Below are 26,376 nucleotides of genomic sequence, written 5' to 3'. Positions count from 1 at the left end.
AACATGCCAGTCTGCAAGCAGGAGACAGCTACTTGTTTTTGCATCTGCAGGAGGAAGGAGCTCTGCCCTCTGAGTCATTCACGAGACTTTATGTGTTGTAAGGAGCTTATGAAATGCTAGAGCGTGCCTGTGGGTGGGGAGGGGGCCTACGCAGTAAGTGAAGACAGCACTTCCACTCAGCCAGCTCAACAGCCCGAAAAGGGTGCCAGGTCACCTGCTGCGGTGGCAAATGACGGTCTCATCAATGGCAGTGTAAGCACAGACATCTACGATGAGGTGGTGCATAAGGAAAATGGCTCTCCGTGCCCTTACTCTCCCTCAACTTAACCTATAATATTTTGCCGCCTGAGAGCACGTTTCCTTCCCAAGTCTGCCATCCCCTCACATAACACAAGCATTGTGCGCTTCAAAGGCTGCTCTGCTGGGTAGGAAGTAATCCCATCATTACGGGGAGCCAGAGATGTGTGTCTAATCCCCAGCGCTGTGGGGCAAGCGCCGCTGGGGGAAGGGTACGCAGGCAAGGCCAGCCAGCCTCTCACTGCCACACGGTAAATTCAGCGGGGGACAAAATACAACTACCCTCCAGCATGGCACGTGTGCAGTGCTGCGGGGACTGCACCCGGGGGGGGGTGCGAGTGGAAGGGGTCACTGCTTTGGCTGACCACCAGTGCCCACGCCAGTCTGCTCCTAGCCTGCAAGTGGCTAGTACACACTCCCCTGTAATACTCATTGCAAGGTCACTTTTTACCATCCCAAACATACCCAGTTTCAGAAGTCTCTGCATATGAGCACCTCACTTGTCTTCCTTCCAGCTACTTAAGAGTTTTCCTATCTAGAATTCCATAAAATCAAACTGAAAGGTTGAACTAGAACATTATATTTGGCAGCAGAACAAAGACTGTTATTTCCAGCACCTTCTATAATTTTGCTAGTAATATAGAAATAATTATGTTTGCGTGGTGGTTTGAAAAATAAGCTTTGTTTCAGCATAAATAAAAGTTGTTCTCTAGTCTGCATTTTTGTTCTCATTCTTTTAAGACAGATAATCTTTTACTGAATACATTTACTACTCCTTCAGAGATATTCCTATTGTAAAGATAGCAGCTGTGATAAAAGTGCAAATTCTCGATTGCTCTTTCATGTTGGGAATCCTCAGTTTTGATTTTTATACACAGAAGAGGTGTGGGTGTGAAATATATCCTGGAACTAAAGGGAACAGAAGCTGTGTAAATTCATCATAACGTGAGAACTGTCATCAGCCTCAAGCCTGGGTGGTTCTTCAGCTCCAGGATGCGATCGTACACGGGTATCTTACCTGACGCATCTCTCACTGGTTCCCAGTGCAGGTCATCATCTTTGTCCTTGATCCATCCGCACAGTCCGCTGTCAAAATTACAGCTGTGTACCAACACACCTAGGCAGAGCGTCAAAAAAAAACCCTCAAAAAACCCTATGTTATATGGATTGTTTTGATGGGGCAACTACAGCCATTTCCCTTGTGGCTGACACTAGCAAGTAAATATGAAAATTAAATGCAGCAGAAGGAGCACTAGAAAAATAATCTATAAAAATACTATAACAATAAAAAGGATGTTAGTGTTATTAACAACTCGCACTATGTTTGTGCGAAATCTGTTACCAAATAAAACTATACAGGTTCACTGAGCTGGTGAGTTTTTTTTTCTTTTTACAAAGCATAGTTTAAACAAGGGGCATAAGATGTAGGAGTCCTGTAAAAATGCATAAAAATAACTAAGAAATCTAAAAAAATCCTAAACCCTAGGCCCTGAACAGGAGACATGATCTTTACCTGGGTCATCGTTTGCTTCAAATTCATCGGCAGTAATCCCTCTTTCAATTTCAAGTATTTCAAACAGATTATTGCTCACTCCAGGCTGGCGTGGAACTGTGAGGAAAAAAAAAAGTAGTTTTTCAGAAATTAATGAGATAAAGGTAGTTAGTGACCTACTTCCTTATCTGTAATAAAAAACAGCAGAGCAGCTCTGGGCATTGTGCTTTTCTTGGAGAACTCAAAATATTTAATTATATTTGACATGAAGATTCATAAACTTTATGCCTATGTGATTTATGATGTAACATTTATCTAAGCACTGTAAAAGGTGATTCCAGATCTGCTAAAGGCTCTTCAAATGAAAGCTCCTTTTCAACCAGGAAAAGAAAGAAAAGCTTTAACCTTGAAGCACACTGTTCCCCTCCAAATGCACTTTTAAAGCTAGTAGTTTCTCAATAAAATAAAGCCACATTAAAGCCCTTGCTCAAACTTTCCGATCCACTCACCTGCCACAGACATTTATAGGAGAACCTCAACAGGAGGCAGTGGTACTTGGAAGAGGCCCCACACCCACCTAACCTTCAAAACCCAGCTGAAGGTACATCCCTCTAGCTGCAAAGGATTAGAGCTCCCTAAACAATTCCCAGGATTGTACTGAGAGCTGGGAAGGAGGAGCTCGAGTGGAAGCTGGAATTCAACTGTAATTATACATTTTGCTTTCCAACACAGCTGCTGTTCTCAGCTGCAAGAAGAAGGAACACTCTCGGTCATTAACAGGCCCAGAGGTTATCAGACATTCAGCAGCCAGGACACCCTGAAATTTAAGAGGTCTTGGTGGGAACGATGGCTGGCAAAGCCACCTGGCTACAAAGACTTCTGCTTCCTTCTGAAGACGCTGTGCCAGTCTGTGTAAGTCTCCAGAAACAACACACTGATGTCATGCCTGATGGACAGCTGTCAACTAGAGATAAACAGATTGCACTGGATAGAGCTGTCCTGGAAATTCCTCTTTTAGAGGCAGGTCTAGCACATAATAACAGCAGTAACGTGTTTCAGACATGTCCTTAGATGTTATAGACACCTCTGACACGTACGGTATTTGTAAGGGCCTTATCTATTAAAAACTTGACATGTTTTCCATTTGCAGTGCTAAAATAAATATCTTTAATGTCTCTATAGGCTTCTTAGGCAAGTGTGAACAAGAAGAATTGAGATGATTTACAATTCTAAACTGAAATAAACGACTGCTGTTTGCAGGAAATCAAATCAAAGGTAAGAAGGAACTTCTTTTGCACCAGGACAACATGTAAATAGCACTGCTGCAAGAGCTCCTCTACAGCCAGAAGACAGAGTGAAACAAAAAATAAAATGTAGTAGCTTCCTGCTTTTTGGAATTAGGACAAAATAAGCAACCTGATAACAAGTCAACCAAATACTAATGTATTTTAAAAGTAATACTACGGGCTACAGATCTTGGATGGAAATTTTGTATAATAAAAATAAATAAATAAAAAGCTTGACTTCTATAGGAAACTTAACTCCTTAATATGATAGTAATTTTTGAATCATTACATCATCTACTTTTTTTCTTTTTTTTTTTTTTTTTTAATCCTTTGTAGAGTTTGGATTATGTCTGTTTGCAGTCTAGGATATTTATCAGCCTCAAGGACTTTAGGCTGGCTGGGGTAGTAAAGGCCTGATCATTTTTAAGGATACATTGTTTGTAATAATATTTTTGCTGCTTTGTTTAATCACAGAATCACAGAATCACAGAATGTTAGGGATTGGAAGGGACCTCGAAAGATCATCTAGTCCAATCCCCCTGCCGGAGCAGGATTGCCTAGACCATATCACACAGGAACGCGTCCAGGCAGGTTTTGAACGTCTCCAGAGAAGGAGACTCCACAACCTCTCTGGGCAGCCTGTTCCAGTGTTTGATCACCCTCACCGTAAAGAAGTTTTTCCTCATATTTATGTGGAACCTCCTGTGTTCCAGCTTGCACCCATTGCCCCTTGTCCTGTCAAGGGATGTCACTGAGAAGAGCCTGGCTCCATCCTCTTGACACTTGCCCTTTACATATTTATAAACATTAATCTGTTTTTTTTCCTTACGTGATTAGAATTTTGAGATTTAACAGGAAAGAAACCTTACAAATGTGCACAGTCCACACCACCTAGGCCAATAATCACCCTGCAGTACACTTATGCACAAATACTACATTCAATTATATAAAGGAAAAAAAAAAAGTTTACCTCAGGCAGCAAAAAAATCAAAAACAGGAATGCTCTAAAGCCATTGCTCACCCTTAATCCCTCCCAGCAGTATAGTGCTGTCTTTCCTAAGAGCTCTATCTAATATACAGGCAGGACAGTTGAACAAGTACATCATACAGCCATAGGTCACACCTGCACAGAGGTTCTCCCACCGGTAGAAGCTGTTCTGACGTGTAACAGCACACACACTCTTACACTGCTCGAGCTGTGTCACAGCCGTGGACAGCCAGGAGCAGTAGCTTATGGAGGAGATGCGTGGGGGAACTGTCTCTGTGTGCCTCGAGCATTGGCTGTGGTACACACAGCAGCTATCGGCACTGTTTAAATTCAGCTGCAGTGGGTTTGCTCAGGGATGTTAAAAACTGGTCATCCAATTTCTTGGGCTTACTGTGGCCAGCCACCTGGGGCAGCAAATTTTGCAGTAGTATTTAGTTACAAAGCCTGCTAAACTAACAGCATCCTGTAAGTCACTTACTGTCACTTCTCGTAGGACATGCACTGACTGCAATTTCGCCTTAGATAAGGCCTCACAGTGGAGTTTCACCTTGCCTTACAACCACGCTGCAGGCTGCTGCTCCCTGTGGAATGCAGCAGTCCCCATGCATGAGACACATCTATGCTGCACCCCCAGGGACTATCACCTTGCCTTTCCTCTTCTCAGGCTGCACTAAGGAAAAAAGATACTGTTTGTTTCTTACAATATGGAGTCGGCAATTCACTTCAAAACTGCTGAGCACAGCATACATATATACGTACTGTAGCTGCCAGTCTGGGATGGACACACAGCCTTTTCTTGAAGTGTATTTACATCTGCCACATCCACATGGCACAGGGATGGAAAGAGGCCAGCCCACGGGAGCAGATGGAAAAGCAAGCTGCCCTCTCCCTGCTCTGCAGGAGGACTCCAGCCTGCAAGGAACCTCACAGTGCCATCGCCCTCAGGTCCCCACACACCCACCAGTGATGGGATGCCCGCATCCTCTCCTCTTCTAGGTTAACACTGAACTTAACACTCTGCACCTCCATATCTTCCTGTTCTTCCCCTGCACCTTCAGTTTTCCTTAGGGACCAAAGGCTCAGACCACAGACAGGTAATTACAGGGCTCTAAATGAACACTGTGGCAGACAGCATTGAGGAAACCCACTGCCGGGCTCTAAGATTTGTAGGATACTCAGGGGTCACAATCTCAAGGTATGCGCTTGCCCTGTGGATCCCCTCCCCAGTCCCCCATAGCTCTCATTTATGGAAAATACTGCAGGAAATACTAGGAATTTATTTTCCAGACTACTTCAGTTTACTTACTGTAATACCATTGCTAATGCACTGCTCTTTTATACAAATCTGAGTCACATCTGTGCACAAATACACGTATTCTCTAAATTAAAGTTGATATATTTGCCTATAATTAAAGCTCTAAAAAAAAAATATTTCTTCAAAACTTTTCTCTAAAGTCCTCTCCAAACACTGTTGCTATGAATTTCTAGAAGAACGTGTTGCAGAGCTTTAAAACACTCACTTCAGTGCTCAGACCTAATTGGAGGAATTTGCACTTGATACGAAACAAGAGTTACCATAAGAGATGCAGGACTCTAAATATGATCCATGTGTACACTTCTTTTTGCTACGACAACGAATATGTTGAGTGGCGATCGTGGGAGAAAGTATTTGGCACAATTATTTTCTGCAAGCTTTCCAAGCCCTTTCTGTGTACTTTATATAGCGTATCAGTGTGCTTTTCACTTAACTTCAATGGTTTGATAAAGCTTGTTAAATATAAACTTGGCTTCTTTTTCTTGGAGAATTTTATAAGCTCTGAGTGAGCCAATACACCAACACTACCATATTCTCAAAGTTCCTGAGCTAAGTTCTTCACAGATGCCTGAATGCGGGGGGGGGAACATTTAATAACTGCGTATGACTGATTTTTTTTCAGCTTTTTAATCCTTTGAGAAAACATTAGGACTTTTTTTCATTTACTTGCTAATCGCTGAGTTTAGGAGCACAAGAGGTGGTACACAGGTTATTTGTTATTATGCAATAATCGCTGTTTTGGTGTTACAAAACCAAAACAAAACATGGAGTGCAGCTTCGTGTTATTAGTAATTGTTATTACTATTAATAATGCAGTGTTCTGCCTTACAACAAACACTGCGTTCTTATGCAGTTCCATTCCACACAATAATCATGACCATTTGTTAAAAACAACAACAAAGAGGACAAAGATTTTTTGACTGAATAGTTATGATTGAAAGTTGTTAAATTCCACTTCCAAAAAAATGCCACAAGTGATGAGATCTCCCACAGAACTAGTAGAAAATAGCTAGAAGGTAGTCCAGAGGTCAGTCAGACTTAGTAAACAAGAATATGTCCTGTTTTCCTCTAGGGAAGACTTTGATATATGCTGGGCTAAAAAGAGGGGGCAACAGAGAGGCACACTTCACCCTTTTATCTCCATACCCACAGTGTCCAGGATACGTTGCCTAAAACTCCGCAGACTCAAATTATGCAGTGAGAATTATTTCAGGAAGGGCTTTCATGGACTGTCCCACCCTCTACAGTACCATTTGCATAAGATGGGAGAGATGGTGCTAGCGTGTGACCACTCTGAAGTCCAATCTTGCATTTCTCAGCCAGTTACAAGGCTCATTAACTTTGACCTAAATCAAACATCTTATTATATATCTTCCTAGAAGATTTTCTGAAAAGTACCCTGCCTGCTTTTCCATGAGCAGCTATTCAGGAGGTGCAGAGCGCCAGCTGAGTTTCAGGGAAATACAGCTACAATACGTAATCTACAGCAACTTGCCTATCAGATCTGGGGATAAAACTAGCTGGAAGACTGATGGAGGGTGTGATTTGTAAGACTCCTAGATCTTAGGATTTAGCTCCAGAATACAAACAGGAACAAAGTGCCTATCTTAAATGCTTAAATATTAAGACAAATACATTTTAATAGGTGAGAGAACAGTGAAGACAAATGAAATGCTATTGTAAAATGATGTTACTCTAATGATATCAAGGAATAAAACCCCCCACATTCTTTGGTTTTAGCTTTTCCCTTTTTTCAGCAGCTTCAAGGATCATATAATCGCATTTACTGCACTAAGGACTTCGCAGTCATTGAAAGGGGGAGCAGAAAGAATCAAGTTTTAATCCAATCTTTCATTTTTTTTTTAATAGCTGTTATGAGAAAAGTCTCCTAATTCCAATCTTTTCAGCTCCACTAAGGGCTAAGAAGGAAAATGGCTGAAGTATCTTTTAATACAGATAAGGGGTTTTGTTCTTGCTCTGCTGATATCTAGTATTGTGCTTTGTCTTTAAGCCTATGCTTTTAATGCTTATCACCCAGATCCAGATGGAAGCAGAAATTCACAGTCTTATTGAGAAGAACTTTCTATTTGTTAGAGACTTTATCCATCTGAGTAACCAGAAAAGATTCCTCTGTACTTCACTGTAGTTTGTATCAGTCCTGAAATAGTTAAATATTAAGCCATTGCTGCATTCCTCCCTCATTGCCATTCCCCCATATCCATATCAGGAGAAGATTATCCTTGGTGCCAGATTCCACTGTCTGCATCTGACTAAGTGGTTCAAAGGCCAAGTGTAGGAATTCCATTTTCAAAAATACTCATTTTTTTGCTCTCTGAAAAAGCAGCTCCCCAAAGTCACTGCAGACATTTTCAGAAAAGGGGTAAAGCATCTAAAGAAACACAACAACCCAATACCTTTCAAAAATTGCAAAGGCATTTAAATAACATTATCAGCATTATTATCATTTGGGCTCTTTGTCACCACTGAACAGATCAATTTCACTGGTCCCCAGCTGATTTCAAGGTGAGCAGCACATTCAAGAGTGCTCTGAAGGGAAAGCTCAGGACAAGTTTACTCAGCGTGTGGGATGGCAGGTCAAGTAACAACAAATGGAGAAAATAGAGAATAACGAGTCACCAAAGGTAAGCTCAGGAAAAGGTTAAATAATGCAAAAATTAAAATTTGAGAGATGCTTGCAGAAAACAAGTACACTAGCCCAGGCATGTTTCCTCTCCTGATGTGGACCAATCCTCGACCACCAGTATGTTGGCAGGATTTGGGCTGGTGCACTAGGACATCTATCAGCGTACAGCGCACCACCTTCCCCTTTGCCACGGATTGCCTAACAGAAGTACTGCCTATTCAGGAGGCTCAGCAAAGCAGCATTTACTGTCATGTTGCTTTGTCAAGGTCTGGCTAAGGGTTCAGAGCCTGAGGGGGAAGAAAAGGAAGGAAAAAGTCCATGCATCACAAGAGAACCTAGTTTAAAACCAGAACTATAAATACTGAGGTCTTCAGCAGATGCCAAGGGCTGGAATCAGGAATTGCCAGTGTTTGCTGGCTACAGTGCCCATCCTTGTGCAATAAAACACTACCTTTTTGGGACTCTGGGATACAACAGTCCTTGGCAACACATGAGGAAGCAGCCATCTAAGAAGACACCACAACTCTTCTGAAGACTTTACAAAACTGAAGTTAAGTCCTACTTCATGATCTGAGCAGATCTAACATCAATTTCCTCCTCTGTTTCCCAAGACGACGAGTGGTATAAGATAACTGAATTGCTGCCTGCATTCTCCCATGGGAGACAAAGGCAGCAAGAGTGAGGCTTTCCTTTCTCTTTTCAGGCAGGCATATGGGGACCACAGTGCAAATACATTTTTGAGAACTAGCTTCTTTGCTGCCTCAACTGGAGAAGCAGATGAAGTGGGGAAGTGAACCTAAAGAGGCTCAGTATAAGCCAAAAGAAATTAGCTCATATCCACAACCCACAAACACTGCAAAGACGTCTGAGGTAGGTGAGATTAAAACAGCAACAGTTTTAAAGAAGCTAAAGGAAGGAGCTGAAAAAGTCCCTTCCCTAAGGAAACACAGAGGCAAATGAAAAAATACACAAAAGTTTTTGGAGGTGGGGAGGGTTTGGCACATCCATGTGACAGATAAGCAGCACGCCAGAGGTTAGCTAAATGTTACTAGTTATTTCAGTTTAAAATTCTGTATTGTCTTAACATCGTGGTTGTTAACACTGTGTTTGGCTGTGAGGAATGCTCTTCCAGAGGCCCTGGCTTATGCTGGGTGGAAGCACTGCCATCCTGAGCCTGTGGTGCCTCACACAGAGCTGCTGCAGCCACACAGAGTCACGCACTGCTCTCCCACCAGCCTGGAGCAGGGACAGGGGTGGCCAGCAGGAACCTGAAGCTTAACCCACCCAGACAATGCCATCTGTGAGCTACCATGAGAGGCATTTGAGCTAATGCACTTTACCTCACATTTGCCACTGGCCAAGAGCATGCACACAGCCAGGGCTGCAGCCCAGCTAATGCCCAGGAACTCAGCACCTGGCAGTAACGCTCCCATGTTGCTGAACCCCTGGTGTGACGACATTTGGGGATGTATGAATATCTCTGTATTATCCTTAGAAGTGCAGTGCTCAGAGCAGGTGAGGACAGGCTGAGTCATGCCCTGCGCATCCCATTGTAGTAATGTACATGGCTATAACTTTTCTACCTGCTTTTCTAGATATCCCACAGGAGGCAACGTAACTTCTCCCCTACTCCACAAACTCCTACAGTAACAGGATTCAATAGGTGAAGTAACACCTTACTTTACAAGCAATGCTTTCCTTGACAAGGTAGCACATTCTTCTGGAACAGAACCGTTTTGCACCTGACTGTAGGTTTCAAATCCTAAACAAATGCTTTTGTGCACTCACTAAATAAATGCCTCTGGACAGAGAGAAGGTGGGAGGGGACAACAGTGACTGCTACCTAGGTAATACTTTCAAAGTGGCCAGAAAAGAGAGGAAAAAAAGAGCGGAAAGGAGAGCAGAAAGAAGAGAGAGATAAAAGAGAGAAGAGAAAAGACACTAGCTTCATTAAGGATCACACTACTAGCACCATGCAAATTCACACAGAATCACACAGAATCAACCAGGTTGGAAGAGATCTCAGAGATCATCGAGTCCAACCGTTGCCCTGACACCACCCTGACACCACCACTAAGTGCCATGTCCAGTCTTTTCTCAAACACATCCAGAGATGGTGACTCCACCACCTCCCTGGGCAGCCCATTCCAGTGTCTAATGACCCCTTCTGAAAAGAAATTCTTCCTAATGTCCAACCTGAACCTCCCCTGGTGAAGCTTGAGGCTGTGTCCTCTTGTCCTATCGCTAGTTGCCCAGGAGAAGAGGCCGACTCCCACTTCACTACAACCTCCCTTCAGGTAGTTTTAGACTGCAATAAGGTCACCTCTGAGCCTCCTTTAGAGCACAGGTGGAGCATGATGCCTTCAGTCACACAGTTATGTCACACACATATGTATATCAAGTATATCTTTAGCAGGAGATAGAAGAAATAATATGGGATTAAAGACACATATCTATTGACTTGATCTGAGAAGCCATCTGTCCCTGTATTACCTACTGAGGTCAGTAACAGTTGCTGGTGCTTGACCTGTTGGAATCCTGCTGTATTGCGCACTGAAGCCTTTGAAGCTATGCATGTATACCACAAACCTCAAAGGGTGGCAGCTGACCTAAACAAATAGTTGATAAACACTTTGCAAAGATAATTTTTTCCTGTGGTTGTTATATGTACCATAATGTAAGCTTACAGTCAGAAAACAAAACGCTTTTACTTTCCTACTCTCCAACCCCCTATATCTGAAGCATACGTATTGAAAGCATTAGCATCAAAATCTAGCCTCCAGGGAGAATACAGAAAGACTAATTGTAAACAATAAAATTTATACAGATGATTCTTATGACTTCATGAAAATAGCTGAAAACTATCCCTCTGCTTTGAATTCCAGAGAACACTTGCAACACGAGACACCTGGAAAGCGGAATGTTAAGGGTCTAGAATAATTTCCACAGAACTCTGTATTTTTAACTAGTGGTTCCCATTATATTAACTTCTGGGAGTCTTTACTATATTTCTTCTTAGAATTTTACATTAAAATGTTTTTATATTTTTAACTGAATACAGATTGTTTAAAAAATAACCTTGAAAAAGCCAAAAGCACACTCTGAGTAGTACCAGGATTTATCTTCCCAAATTCTAAGTCAGCTTTTGTCTCCACTTTAAATTTATCAAACCGTCTCCAAGAGATAAAATGTCAACAGGGAAAACAAACAGTTTTTTACAAGGAACTGAACATTTCACTGTGTAACAACCTAAGAGAACATGGCCCAAAATGTTACCACACAGATGCCAAAGCAACAGAAAAAAACTCCCACATTGCTTGTACACCTGCTCTGAGATAGAAAACTTTTCCTCCTGCTACATTGCTTCAGCAGCTTTATTGTACATCAAGCTGAAGGAGGAGGGCTGATCCAGCACACCCTCCCCATCTCTAAAATTAGTGGCAGAACTAAAGATGAAGTCGGGTGTTGAGTATTTGTTGGCAGATATGTGTAACTCTGCATGTGCCAGTAATGTCTCCGGCGGTATGCACTAAAGCTGGCATAGAAATGGTGCTGTCGATTTCAGAGAAGCTCTTAAAATGACATGTGTTCATGCTATGGGAATCTTTACTATCTTCAGCTTCTCATGTATCCATTTGCATAGATGCAGTCCATAAAATTAGCCTCTATGTTATTTTAATGCAATTTTCCCATTGCTTAGTCATAAACATCCAAGACTATTTGAATTCATACAATATAGGTGACATAACAGTCTTTAGGTCATCAGACACAGTCCCATTTCTTACCGTTCTTAAAGCTACGGAAATATGCTAAGAGTGACTCTCAACTCCCTGAATTTGAATCCACTGACCATTTATGAGTTATGTTGCATTTCAATACTTTTCAATAAAATGTCTTTCATTTCTCCAAAACTTTTGTCTGAAAGCATAATTAGGTTAAGCACTTATACAGGATGATATACTCACAAATAATTTCAGGAAGAAAAAAATTGAAATTTTTGGTTGAATCAATTCAGAACTTCCTCCCGACGTTTTTGTTAGGTAATAAAATCAATTATTTGTGCAGCTTTACCATACGACCATTTTCAGTTTCATGTCATCATTTGCATTGATAACGTGTTCCAAAAACCCAAACAGTACAGTGCATACTTTCACCTCACTGCATCTACAATTCTGATAAATGAAAGGATATGCAAAATTACTTACTGAACACATCTCCTCGGGGTTTCTGAGGATCTGGCTGGATCCTGTTGTCATGTGTAATTCCTTGGGAAGATGTAGTTTCAACTGGAACACGTGAAGGCTCTTCAGTTGTTATCAGAGGAGTTCTTTGTGGTGGTACTGTAGGTCTTAACGTTGTAGGCTGAGGTGGTGTTGGAGGTGGAGGCCTTGTCACTGGCTTCGTTACTGGCCTTGTTGTCACCGGCACATACCTAGTGGTTGGCTTTGGTGTCAGTCGAGTTGTTGGCCTGGGTGTAGGACGAGTTGTTGGCCCGGGTGTAGGTCGAGTCGTTGGCCTGGTCACCGGCCTTTCTGTAACAATAGTAGGTACATATGGTGGTCTGAGGGGTTGCCTTCTGCCTCCAGCATCAGGAATCCTATTGGTTATACCACTGCCTCCCTTAGGGAGCGTGCTGTTGCCCTTGAATATATGATATGGACCAGGTGGTTCAATCATAACACTAGGAATAACTGCAAAGAGAATCAAAATGGGACTAAAATGGACATCTGAGTCTCTCGCTCCAGAAACTAAACAATGTATTTCATTATGACACAGAGAGTCTTTGCTGAAATAATTTATCTTCTTCTGAATGTTTCCACTAAGTAGAAACATACTTTAGCATCAGCGCTGCTGAATTATCACATCCCTTTAATAGTACTTCTCATTACAGCAGTTTAGAGATGATTTAGAATGACTGGAGGCCAAGAGACTCCCATCCCCACCTCCTCCGAAGCATCAACTCTCTTTCAGAGTTGGCAAAACTTACCCAAAAGCACTGTTAGTAAAAAAGTATGGACAGGAAAATGCGTGTTAAGCAGCTCTCTAAACTGGGCAAGTTCATACGCAGGAGCAGAGGCAAGTTTATTAAGACTCCAATGTTACAACGATTTTGGTCATGGATGAGCAGATGATAACTTTCTTAAGCCAAAGGTATCCTTCAGACCTCTCCACTTCTTCTAAACTTTTCTCCTTGTCAATAAGCATTAATCATTTTACAGAGATTGAACCTAAGCCAATAGCCTTCATTTAGATCTTTACCTTTGCTAAACACCAGGAAACTAAGCAAATAACATTTTTTCAGCCTCCACAAAAAGGAGAAGGTGAACTGGGCATCACCTACACCACAGTGACAGTGCCTACAGGACCATCTTCCCCAACACTTCATAAAGAAAGGACAACAAATTTTAACTTGGTTTCACAAGGGGAGTTTCTGCAGACATGAAACGCAAGAACATCTGTTTTGTTATTTATAATCTACTATTTGTTAATAAGCCTTTTATATCTCAGTGGGGATCTTAAAAGCCCCAATAAGAACTCTAATCACATATTTTGTCTGCAAGTGTTTCAAGTATAACACATAGTTAAAATGCAGAACTACTGTTTGTTAAATGATGAATCGTTTGATGATAGCAGGTAAAAAGGTTTTCTCTCTGGCCACCTGTTTATTACTAGTCTTTTGAATACCCTGCGGTTTTTACATTATGGTGTATTAAAATATAAAATGTGCCTTAGGACTATGTCCCATTAACATATGTGAAGTGTGTCCACATACACTTGCAACACTCAGATTGTGAAAGATCACCTTAGCCAGATCACATTACCATGACAGCTACAGCCAAAAGAATCAAGTCCGCAATGGTACTGCTCGTTAAGGAGATCAGTGCATCACCAAAGACCAGAACCCACATATGAACACAGCACCCTCAAAAAGATTCAGAAGAAGTCACAGAGCTGCACAGTCCTGAGGGATGTCAAATGCGGGGGAGCTCCAATGGTCTATTCTATACCAAGGGGGATGGCTGCTTCTCCCAAGCGAAACGCGAGGAAGGGAATTCTCCAACAGGGAATTCTTCCAGAGAAATCCTCCCTCTTGGCTCTGCTCACATCTGGGGAACAGTGGGGAGTGGATGGGGTGAGCTGCTGAAATGGGCCAGTTGCAGAGTGTACATAATAACAACAGGGTATGAGTAATATGTACTGTTTGACCAGACCTACCCTGCTTACTCAGTTGTTCTCATCCTGAAGCAATCTCTAGAATCAAGCTGTGAATAGGGAGAGGTGAATTTCTTTCTAATTATGAAAATGTCTCAGGGAAAGGTATTTTTACCGAGGCATGCTAAGACTCAGAAAACTCTGACTACATTCCCTGGCCCCTTATTAAGTATTAAAAATAGTTAGGAGAAACTGAGCCTGACAGTGCTGTATCTCAAAATTTACAACATGGGACACATTAACTTTCAGAATTCCCTTTTTAAAAGGAGCATTACATACGTATGCAGTTTGTTCCATTGTCTCTGTACCCTTCTTTACACTTGCATTTGTAGGATCCTGGTGTATTGTAACATCGTGAAAAACTACCACACTGATGGTGGCCAAGGGAACATTCATCTATATCTGCAACAGAAAGTTACATAAAAAAATCACTGACATCAAAGAAACTTGACTTTCCGCTTATCCCTGCAAAAACACAAACAGTAGTATGGTCATTAGGAAAATATTTTTAGTTTTGAAAAATTTAATAAAACTGAATTGCCAGTGGGAAAAGGAAGACAGACAGTCACAAATCAATGTGGTGATACAAACGTTAGGGTAAAAGGGACTGTTGTGTAACTCTGGTATTGCTCAGGTTATACCTTAGCATCACCTTCAGTGATGTGCTGTGGGTAGATTGCAGTTGAGATCATGAAGATCACAATTTTAATAGCCACTTCTTAAAGGTGACACAGTAAGAAAAGAAAAACTGAGTGTAGGAATATGCATGTTCTTAATCACACATGTATTAAACTTTTTTCATAAAATGCTTCCTCTATTATACATCTGTACAGATGTTTCTACATCAAGTAGAAACTGCTTGAAACATCTTGTATGGCATTTCCATGTTTGTTGTTAGTGATGCAAGCAAAAATCTCCAAAGTCCAGTGCTCTGCATAGATATTTCTCTCAAAAAAAAAAAATTAAACAAACATAAAGCAATGCCCCATTATCTCCACATGATCCTTTTTTCAGTGAAAGGATCATAGCCAGTTGAGGCCCTGGCAAACTAAGACGGTGGGACCTGGGAGCATCTTTGTTGAAGGGCATACACCAGCTGCATTCCAGTCTCATGTCCAGACAAAGACAGGTTATTTCACAACCCCTGCCTTTTCCCCACCTGTCTTCAGGGGAAGGAAAGTTGGGCAGCATGGGTTGGAACAAGCTGGGGGTGCTCTAGCCACATTTTCTTATCTTGGATCTTGGGGCATGCTACGGAGCACACCTGCATTACAGCTCAGATATAGCCTAGGCTCATATGCTGCTCCAAACCTACAACTGCCTGTGCACAGTGAAACCTGGGGGGACAAAGGCTTTGGAAAGGCTCTGCTCTCCTACTAGCTTTCACAGGAGAACCAGTTACAAGAGTGGGGGCCAAATATATGCTTTCTTTTTCACAGTCTATTTCTATAATCCACCCTTTCCTAAAATACAGAGGCAGTGCAACCTAAAACAACCTGCTTCAACATTTCAGCCGCAATAAGTAAACATTACTCTTTAAACCATTGATTTCCATTCAGAGTACACAGCTCTATTACATGCACATAAGAAATAAGTTGTTATTACCATGACATTGGTATTTGCCTCCGATGTACATTAGATCAAAGCCTGTATGACACCTGCAAATGTAGCTTCCGAAAGTATTGACGCAGTGCCTAAATCGCGGACAGATAACTCTCCCAGTAGCACATTCATCAATATCTGTGGAAACAAAGGAACTGCATTATTCTTAACAGCAGTTAAAATACAATCTATACTATCTAAATCAAACTGGTTTCACAAAATGAAAAACTAAAGAAGAACAGCCGAAGTATTTTTGATAAAGTCCTTTTGGCTACAAGCTGGTCAGCCAGCAGTAATACCTGAGCACTTCTTCTGGCTGTGCCATCTCAGTTCAGCTCTTGGTCACAAGCCCAGATTTTTATGCCTCCTGTGGCAGAAACTTTTACAAATACTGTGAAGGACAACAGATGCACTGGCGTAATGAGCATTGCTACTGACTTTGGAACGCTTGCTCTATGCTCTTGCCATCCCGGTACCCTTCCCAGGAGAGGAGATGTTCTCTAATTCCCCACAGAACACACAACAGCTTCTTCAAGGCCTAAAACCACTCATCCTTAAAACTGTAATGGTATTTGTCTGAAGAAAAGCTATTTCATGCTATTTGTACAACTTCCTTTTGTCCCACTAAGCCCTGCCTGGTTATGAAGACAGCACCTGGATTTACAGGCAAGGAATAGTAATAAAAACTACCCCAGTAATTCTTTTTCTCAAACATGCCTGAAATATTGTTCCTGTAGCACATGCATATCAAAGTACATCACCCTGCAGTACAAAGTGGTTTGTCCTCTCGGTGAAGAAATTTCTCCTGATATCCAGCAACATCCAGGCAAGGACAGGGGAGTGGGAACACACGGGTGATGCTCAGTAAGTGTCTGATGTCCCTCATCTCCCAGAAGCTGCCGTTCTTCACGCTGACTAACAAGCCAGGCAGAGGCTCAGGGAGCAGCCGATGCTCACCCAGTGCTGCTTTCACTGTCTGGGAAACTCTCAGATGAGGTCAGGCTGATACACAAAAGCTGCTTGTGCTACCACTCACTTTGTAGCCCTTGGACACCAAGCTGAAGCCTGTTGAGTACTTGAACCCTAATTCTTCGCTGAGATAGAGACCTGCCATGCATGGCTGCCTCTGACGCACTCCACTCACGATATTTTGTTGGTTATCTACAGCGCACGGTTCAAGCCTTTGCTCTGCAGCTCTATCAGGCTCTTGATCTACGGGAAAGCAAGATTTTTCTCTCCACACAATTCTTTTCCCAAAAGGAGCACTTCAGCTGCAGGTGTCAAGAGTGCAAAACAAAGCCAAGTGATTGATGCCCTGCTGCTCGTGAAAGAGGCCTGAACAAGGCAGAGAGAAGCCTGAGCCTCTTGCACAGCACAGAAAAAACGTTACCACAAAACTGCTGGTTAGTTAGGGCAGCTACCTGACACAGGGGAGATGTAGCTCCAAATTCTCCAGGCTGTGTTTCTCACAGTCAAAAGAAGTGACCTAAAGCCACGAATTACTGGCTGGATGGGCTCTCCCAATAGCTCGTGCTGGCACCGTCCCACTCTGCATGAAGAATTTCTGCAGACAGCAAGGATTCAGCCCCTCAGCTCCCACACTCCTGGCCCATCAGACTGCTCCAAAATAACAGCTCTCCTTTACTCTCAGATGGGAGCACTTCCACAATGCCACGGTAAAGGCCCAAATGAGAAAGAGAACAAGGCCAATACTGGGCACCTCTCCACATGCCTGAATCCCCCTATAAATCTGCCTCTTGGTTGGAATCTACCATTAATGTTTTAGGCTTTGAGTACACTATTAACAGTTTTACTAATTCTACTGTGTTCCTTACAGTCATTTAATTTACAAGCCACAGTTTTCTACTCTTTATTAAAATATTATTTCAAGACTGCGAATTTCAGACGCTTGATTACTATGAGTTAGGGTTTGGTTTTGGTTTTTTAATCTTTAAACCACAACTTCAAAAAGGAATTCAGTAAGAAAAAGATTAGCCACTGAATATATGTCATCATGGCCTGGATTATGATTTTTAAAACCTAATGTAGCTTGTCCTGCCTTTCCCTCTGCACACATTCATGTTTTTGCAAATTCCCATAAGGCAAGAAGTAGGTTAGATGATGAGAGCACTGTAGTGGTATTGTTTAATTTTCTAGGCAGTTATACATGCGAAAGACACAGGACTAAACTGCTCATCAATACACTGTTGAAAACTGACACAAAAATAATGGAAAAAAGTAACAGCCTACTGCTTGCATTTAATATGAGGTGGGTGGATGCTCATTACTGGTGGGCAAACCACTTTTCAGTCATAAGCTAGAAGACGGTATGCAAGTGCTTACGATTAGTTCCCTGCAGCTCTCAAATAGTACCGTGACTGTGGCTTCTTTCAAGCCCATGGACCCATGCCAACTCACACCTGGGCCCAAATGGTGTAAGGCTGTTTCCCTTTGCCTGCTGCAACGTGCCACGGCTAATGCCTCCTTCCTTTGAAAACCACGGCACAAAGGGGTGATTTGTGTTCTGATCACAGCCTGGTCTACCATGGAGGTGCATGCCCAGACTTGGCGCCAGGGAGCTGCTCCAAAGGCACATAATACAGACAGCACCTAATGCCTGTGATGGTCAGTGTTCAACAGCACAGCAGAATTACAGTCTTGCTTCTCTCCTGCTGTAAGTATGACCATATTATCAACTCAAGCACTAAACAACTATGAGATTGATTTAAAAATAGTGTGATTTTTAAGTTTACAATGCCATATTTTGAAGTTTCTATACACAACCAAACAACTAGAAAGAACTTATTTTACGGTGAAAATAATTATTTTCAGTCCTCAAATAATTTCATACCTTCTGAAGCTGAAATGTGTATACTGCTAATTTCATTAAATGAAAATCCCAATCCAAAAAGCTGGCAAACAATTGATTCATTGAGTCAAGAGTCATTAATCAATTAATTAGTCAATTAATCCGTATTTTCACTGAATACTTTGCTGAATTCTTTTTCAATTCATTGTTATTTAGTTTATGTGATTTAGCTTCGTAGCCAAACTGTTTGGTGGCTCTTTACTGATTGTGTGTAAGGAACACTTTAACAAAAGAACAATCAGCATGGGTTAAACTAAGAATAGAATAATGCCTAGAGGAATTTCCACCTGTGCTAAAAATAAGCATTACACTCCCAGCTGTCTTTCAAACTCTCCTCAAACAAGGATTTAATGAGATTCAGCCAATGCACACCTGATTTTTTTCACCATCATCTACACTTCTATTTGTACTGCAGCAATCAATACCCAGACCCTCGCTGAAGCTGACAACCTCCCCAAACAGTGACGGGGCTGTGCACATGTGAGGAAAAGGCACAGTCTCAGCCCCAAATAGCTTCAATTCTTGGAGGTATTTACTGGTTTTAGTACAACTCAAACTTGATAGAGAGACAACACAAAATCACTTCTTACCAAAAAGGGGAGTAGGTCATGTTATGACCCATGAAGGACAGACATCTCTCGCTGTACTTCCTCTGTATTGTACCAGACTGCTCTGAAATTTTTGTGGAAAATTTTAAAACCAGGTTATGAGATCTATCTGAATGATGCACACTCAACTGAAATGTGGGTACACAGTTCTTCACCTTTCCAGGGAAAAAAGTGTTGTTTTGAAAACTACACTGAAGAACTGAAAGAGCTTCATATAACTGGTTTGAGTGCTAGTCTTCGGCATTAAAAGTACACTTTGTTTATTTCAAAGTATGAAGTTTGCCTGAATATAAAAATGCACAGTAGGAGAACCTTGCAAGTATTTTTCTAGCAAATTTCTGTACTTGGTATAACTCCCTTGAATTTATGCTTAAAATCACTGAGCCCACTATGGCATAGCATAAGTCTCTTCCAAAGATCTCTGTCTGCCATAATATCCACAGTGTGATTAATCACAATTCAATCCCTTCAGCATGTAACAATGGTGGGTTTTTTTCTCCTGTTCTACCCATTCTTTTGCATACATATACATGCCAATCATGCACTTCAGAAAGCCTCTGACTTAGAGCTGAGCTTGCTCCTCACATCAGAAGATCTAGAACCTGTCCCTTGCTCTACCAACAAATTCTCGGTCAACATGGGTCAGCCACTTGGAGAACCACTTCCCCTGTGGACAGCCATGACACCCAAATGGAAAATTAGGGCATCCACATTCTCTTACATTCTTTCAGTGCAAGTGTAGTTACTGGTTATGGAACTGTAGCATTTCATAGGATATAAATAATAAAATCACTGGAGCATCATATCCACACAGGATGTATAGTTAATGACTAATGCAACCACACGTTACACTGTTCCTCAGACCATAGTAGTATGGCACAGTACAGTCTGATTAACCATAAGCACTTTTTCCATGCTCACGAATGTGGGAACAAAACATTTTACTTTTATACAGTCTGAATTCCTGAGTTTATTTCAACTTGGAGTTTTCACAGTATGGAAGAAAGACAGTAGCTTCAATCCCATTAATATTGGGAGCGTGCACAGACCTTCACCTTGGCCCAGTATAATCTCAATGACTGGCACAAAATACCCCTCTGCTCCGTGAGCCTAAGCACCACCTTGTTGGGTATGAGGGAGAGCTGACCTCCCTATTCCTTTTTTTATGCAGGCAGGGATTTTGCAGTCTCTGTTAGCAATAGTTTAAAATGACCCAATAACAGGAGTGGTAAGGGCAAAGGGCTTGGATGCCAAGCAGCCCGTGTGAGTTTTAAGTAGTCAATGAACCTTGCAGGACTGGAAGAAAACACTGGCGATCTCTGACACAGACCACTTGAGAGCACCTGAGCAACGTGCCTATCCCAATTCTCATTGTAATGTCTGTAAACTGCACGTATGATGCATTCTAAATACATCTGATAAACTCTCTTGAACTGTATTCAATGTAAGGAAAAAACATTTTGGGGAAAAAAAATTAAATCTACATTTGATCACCTACCTATGCAAGTCCTGCCATCAGGCCCTAGCTGCAGTCCTGGAGAAGGACAGCGGCAGCGTACTTCCCCTTTCAGTACATCACAGCCATACTGGCAGTTTGCCATAGAGCAAGAAAGGGCATCTAGAGAAAAATAATTGAACATATTTAGAGAAGGACTCCGATCAGTACCAGAAAATGACTAAAAACTTTGGAGAATTAAAACGTTGTATAATTATGATAGAAGTGGAAAAATGCATGTTGAATTTGACAGGCATCCATTCAGGCTTTAAACAGCAAACGCAGTAAATTTTTTCTTCCCATAAATTGCATCTCTAAGAAAAAAAAAAAAGAAAACCACCACAACTGTAACAAGTTGTGTCATGGAATGCAGCCCCCATGAGGAATATAAAGCCCAGTATATACTATAACACTCCTGCACGGTACTGCCATTTTAAAATAGAAGCATCTTTAATTAAAGGTAATTCCTCTCCCCTTCTCTCTGTACAGACACTCCAAATAACCACTTTTATGGGAGCAAGTAGGAACCTGATTTCCAGAGAGATGACAGTACAATTTTATACCAGTCAAACAACCAACATCTGCAGCTTTAATGATTTTACATTCATAAGGACATAATACAGCAGAATTGCAGGTGTCTTGCTGCAATGAAAACTGCAAGCACTTGTCCTTGAAGGCCAATTAACAGTGATTTACAGCACTGAAGAATGCTTCTGGGGAAACTTGTAATAAAACTAATAAAATCAAAATATTTGCTCTTGTTTTGTTCAGCCTAATTTCATTAGACAAAAGCAGCTCATCTTGCACAACTGCCTAATTTCCAGTAAGATTAATCTTTTACTTTGGGATTCATCTTCATTTCATAAAAGTTTCCCAGGGAAACCCAAGTAGGGATCTTGAGGAGCTTGAAAAAAGGAACAAGCCTTGCCGTACTCGAGCACGCTCCATCTGGCATAAGCATGTAGCCATTCAGACAGTAGCACTTGTAGCTGCCGTAGGTATTCATACACCGGTGTTTGCACGGCCGTGGCTTTAGTCCACACTCATTTAGATCTGAAATGAAGGGTACAAGGGAAGGAGGTGGGAAAAGAAAACATACAAAATACGTGTGAACAAACTACTAGTTCAAGTTCCTGGAGAAAGAAGGAAAAATATGGCAATTAGCTTTTGATATGCACTCCAGCTGATAGCAAGTGTCCAGAACATCCTGCACAAAGCACTGTTCACCCCTCCTGCCAAGTGGTTTATTTTCTTCTGTTTCACAGCTACCCTTTCAGAAATGACAGTATTAGCATTAGATTAAGTGCCAACAGAAGTTTCATTAGGCAATGCACAAGCTCAGGCTGCCCACAACTTGCCACTATTCACATTGATGCCGTGTCCAGGACCAGCCAGAACTCTGGAGGAGGAGGAAGGAGAAAGCAAATGTCACTGCTGCAATCACTATCAGTGATTCTGATAGCAATTCAGTGATTCACTAACATGCTTCAAAATTAGTCGCAGAGGAAGGTAGGAAAGCTCAATGCTAACCTACTTTAAACAATCACACAGAAAAAAATGTACTCCTTGCCATCTAGAAAATACTGGAAAAAAGGTATCTGACATCACTGATATTTGACAAGGACTATCCATGAAGACTACTATTTCAGATTTACAATTTAATATAGAATTCATGACTTAAACTGAAAATATTCAGCCTACAATTTTCATATTAGTAGACAAGGCTTCTAACAAGAAGTAAAGATTGAGTGAGCATTTCCTTCAGAATTCTCTTCCAAGAATACGTGTTGGTTTTATCTGGGTAAACCAGAATAATTTGTTACTTAGTTATTTGTGTACTGATGAATAAAGATGACAATAAAGGTGAAAATAATAAATCTATTCACAAATCCAGCCAGGAAGTATTTAAACAACTGAGTTACCAACCCTTATCTCCAATATTGCACAATGCTGTCTGGAGGTCTGTTACAGTAAGAGAGTCACTGTTATTTTCAGGAACTTTTCAAAAACCATCTCCACTATTAAGCACATTCTCATCAAAAGTCACTCCCCAGTTCACCTAGCAGAAAGGTAAGCCTTGGGGCTCCTACCACGTGGTAGACACATGAACACAGTAGCCACTTTATAAAATGCCAGCTGAGGAGATGACGCATGCTTTCTATGGACTAGATGTGAAGGCTTAGAGTTAAGATGTTAAAACAGAAAGACGTATACAGCTCTGGTTAGAATGAAGTCAGTAATTCTTAGCAGCGTTTACATGTATCATTAAATCTGTTGTCTTCTGACCTACTTTGTTTTCATCTTCATGGGGTCGAGGAATAGTGAGCACCATGCAGACAGATATTTGCCCTTCCCCCAACCTTTCCCCTAACTGACGATATGACCTTTTGTACTTCATTTTCCAAGGCCTCAGGAAGAGCAGCAGGTTTAGGGATAAGGATACTTCCTGTTCCCCTCTGCTGTGAGAGGGTAGGGGGGTAAGGGACATAATTTTCCCTTTCTTCCTGCAGAAGGGTGAACAAGATGTTTCTAGGAAGCCTGAAGGGAAATATTTGCTCCTAGAGTGGTGAGGAAGACCAGGTGAGTGTAGGCAGCACTTCAGTAAGGAAAAGTTGCCAAAATAAGGGCTGGACATGTGCCTGACAAACAAGGAGTGATGACCATATCCATAGTCTTCCTGCAGATCATGCGTTGCAGAAAGACCATCCCTTTTCAGCTCTCACTCTTTGGGAGTTTGAAAACATTTCTGGAGTTGCTAGGAGAATATACTTCATCCAGCAGGCACCAATACCACAATCACAAAAGTGTACGTGCTGGGTTTGAGGGAAACAGCTGTAGAAGAGCTGTACATTTTCTACTGTGAAACAGGATCTTCAGCTAAGAGTTGTGACTATTGATAGACTACGTGCATTGGTCAGATGGAAAAGCGTCAGATTATTATGCCAGAGGGGAAGGGCAAGTTTCATTGTGAAAATCTTTGTGTAAAAAAAAAAAATACACAAAAATGCTCAACAATAAACAGGTGAAAGTTCACATTTTGGTAGGCAAACTTCTCTGGGCAGCAGAAAAAGCTGCTTTTTTCTTTCTTCTGTAAAACTTTCTTCTGTAAACAATTAGGCAGCTCCTGACAGACGTTATAGCTGCATTAACATATTTATTCCACATGCAACACGTCTGTTAAAAAAGTCATTGTTAAATTCAAAAACTCTGTTAGAGCTGGACTTCATAAAAGTATCCCCACCGAGCCCACATGACTGGCTATTCTGAGATTCACGGACAACGATCATTCTGAAGTAAGAGAAAGAAAAGTTCTCTAAGTCTAAATTATCTGTATTCTTCCCCTTTTGTACAAAAAGCATCACTTTACAAAATAAATGCATAACAGAGCTAAGTATAAAATACTTAGCTAGAAGTAGGGACAGGATGAGAAAGGTATGAGGAAAGGTAATGCTGAAATTAAGCTTACAGGGCAGGATTTTAACAGCGCCTGTGTTAACTTCTACTGCTTACATCCCACTGCACTTCAGTTCCTAAGTTCAGATACTCCTGAAGTCTTTACCCTTAAGAACTGTCTCACATTTATTTCCAGAGCTACAACTACAGATCCAAAGTTGAAAATTATAAGAATTTATGACTGTTCTCCATTTACCATCTTGCATAAAGTACAGATTACATTACGAGCCTTAAATAATTGGATCTTTCTACAGGACTCTGAATCCTACACCACCATTTAGTACAAAGTATTCTTAGTACAGAAATGAAAGCTCTGGTACTGACAAATAGACAGCTATTAGTAACATACTCCGAGAATAACCTGATCTTAAAAAGTAGGTGCAATCAACTGTATTAGGATATCACATCACACGCTTTTCATTTGTGGAATTTTGACTAAATTATTTCTATTTTCTTTGCTTCATTCTATTTCTGCCTCTGAAGAAATGCTGTCAACATCAGCTTTTGATTCACATCTTAAAAACATGCTGAAAGTAAAATGCCTGTGCCTTGAAAAAGTTCAAATTTTTTAACCTTGGCTGATGTAACAGAAAGCTAAGGTCACAAGGCAGCAGAAACAGGCTGTTAGCACAGCTCCACTTAATCCTAAACCTCCTGTGTCACAGGTTGTCACTTTTGCCTTTGAAATTAGCTATTGACAGATTTTTTAACCTTATGGAGTCAGAATGAATGCTACTGTTCAGGAAAACAAGTACTGGCAGTGCTATGGCTGCTTAAGAGAGAAGCTAGCCTGCAAATAGGTCAGATGTGTTCGAGCATACTGCTCAGCCCATGTTATTTTCCCCAAAATGCAACTTTTCCTCTTTTCACCAGTGCAGACGGGCACATACTCGGAAACTGCCCTACAAGCACCACTCAGTTTCCTAGGAGGTACATTGTACGATTACTGGCAGGTCCTGCTGGTTCTACATAAAGGCCTGTATGAATATGCTGACAGCTCTCTTGATCCACCTCCACGCACCCATAATCTGTAGCAGCGTGCTTCCCTAAGAAGAGTCCGGATGTACTGCACGTGGACTGGGGGAGACTGAAACATTCCTGCTATTTATATACTCATCTGTTTGTGTGTTTCTTGTTCCTTAAGTAAGGTCTATTTTGTCAAGAACAGGTTCAGGCTAATGTTAGCAGTCAAAAAATCAGCCATAGCAACATACCTCTTGAACAAATGCTGGTTACTGATCAATTGTGTATTTCAAGCAACATCTATAAAGGCATCTCAGTATAAATGTCTATGCATCAAAAGAGAAAATAAGAAAACAGCAGAAGTTTCCTCTAAAAAATTGAAAGCTAAAATGCATAAACTCAAAGGGTAATAAAAATAACATTTTACATCATTTTTCTTTTTAATAAAATATCATCATTTCTTTTACTCACTTATAATCTCACACTTGAATTTAAAACATAAAGCCCAACACTATTAAAAAGTTTAACAAATCCCTTTACTTTATTTCCAGGAATGTCTACTCACTGTCCTGCACTTGAGAATTTCACTGCTCAGGCACTTAAATTCCCAAGTTGCCTACAATTGTACAGTCAATGCAAAATCAGCATTCTTAATTTCAAAATAACATAAGACAGTCCTGTACATGAAAGCAGACTAGCAGTTTTGGGCACTATGGAAAGCAGGTCTGTAACACGAGCACAGGCTAATGAGCACAGGTATTTTATTTTTAAAGAAATGAAATAAAAACGTGAATGCAAGGAAAGGATAAGAGCGCTGTGCTGGCAAATCTGGATGTGACTTCTTTGCCTACTGTGCGGCACCACACATGATCTTGGATAATGACCGACTCCAGTACAGGCTTAACAATGGGGCACTTATTCTTAGGCAGATGCAATACACTCTGCTGCTTTCTTTAATTAGCTGCTGCAGAAGACTCCAGCACTCAGACCTTTTCTGCCTTTTTCTACCTATTAGCTAACTCGGATCAGGCAACATAGAGGCCAAATATTCAACACCAAATTTACTCAGACTTTGAAAACAGAAAACCAGGGACCAGAAACCAAGGAAAAAATTAAACTGTTATGACAATACTATAAATAGCAGATCAGCT

The 26,376-nt window shown here is 41.2% G+C and overlaps 1 protein-coding gene across 4 annotated transcripts in view; it reads right to left on the bottom strand.

The window, feature by feature from the left end:
• NPNT (nephronectin) overlaps positions 1 to 26,376 on the bottom strand; it is a 55,458-nt gene that overhangs the window by 6,549 nt on the left and 22,533 nt on the right. For 2 of the 4 annotated variants that reach the window (XM_068403073.1, XM_068403074.1), the window contains 7 exons: positions 21,743 to 21,862; positions 20,813 to 20,932; positions 15,841 to 15,975; positions 14,515 to 14,637; positions 12,228 to 12,713; positions 1,811 to 1,906; positions 1,316 to 1,414 (listed from right to left, as the gene is read on the bottom strand). In XM_068403073.1, the coding sequence (XP_068259174.1) occupies positions 1,316 to 1,414; positions 1,811 to 1,906; positions 12,228 to 12,713; positions 14,515 to 14,637; positions 15,841 to 15,975; positions 20,813 to 20,932; positions 21,743 to 21,862 (1,179 nt within the window). The remainder of the gene's footprint in view (positions 1 to 1,315; positions 1,415 to 1,810; positions 1,907 to 12,227; positions 12,714 to 14,514; positions 14,638 to 15,840; positions 15,976 to 20,812; positions 20,933 to 21,742; positions 21,863 to 26,376) is intronic. The other 2 variants (XM_068403075.1, XM_068403076.1) reach the window with 1 other exon arrangement.

Source organism: Nyctibius grandis, chromosome 6 (assembly GCF_013368605.1).
Source record: "Nyctibius grandis isolate bNycGra1 chromosome 6, bNycGra1.pri, whole genome shotgun sequence".
Lineage (NCBI taxonomy): Eukaryota > Metazoa > Chordata > Aves > Nyctibiiformes > Nyctibiidae > Nyctibius > Nyctibius grandis.
The sequence above is the reverse complement of the archived record's forward strand: the minus strand, read 5'-3'. Positions and strand labels throughout refer to the sequence as shown.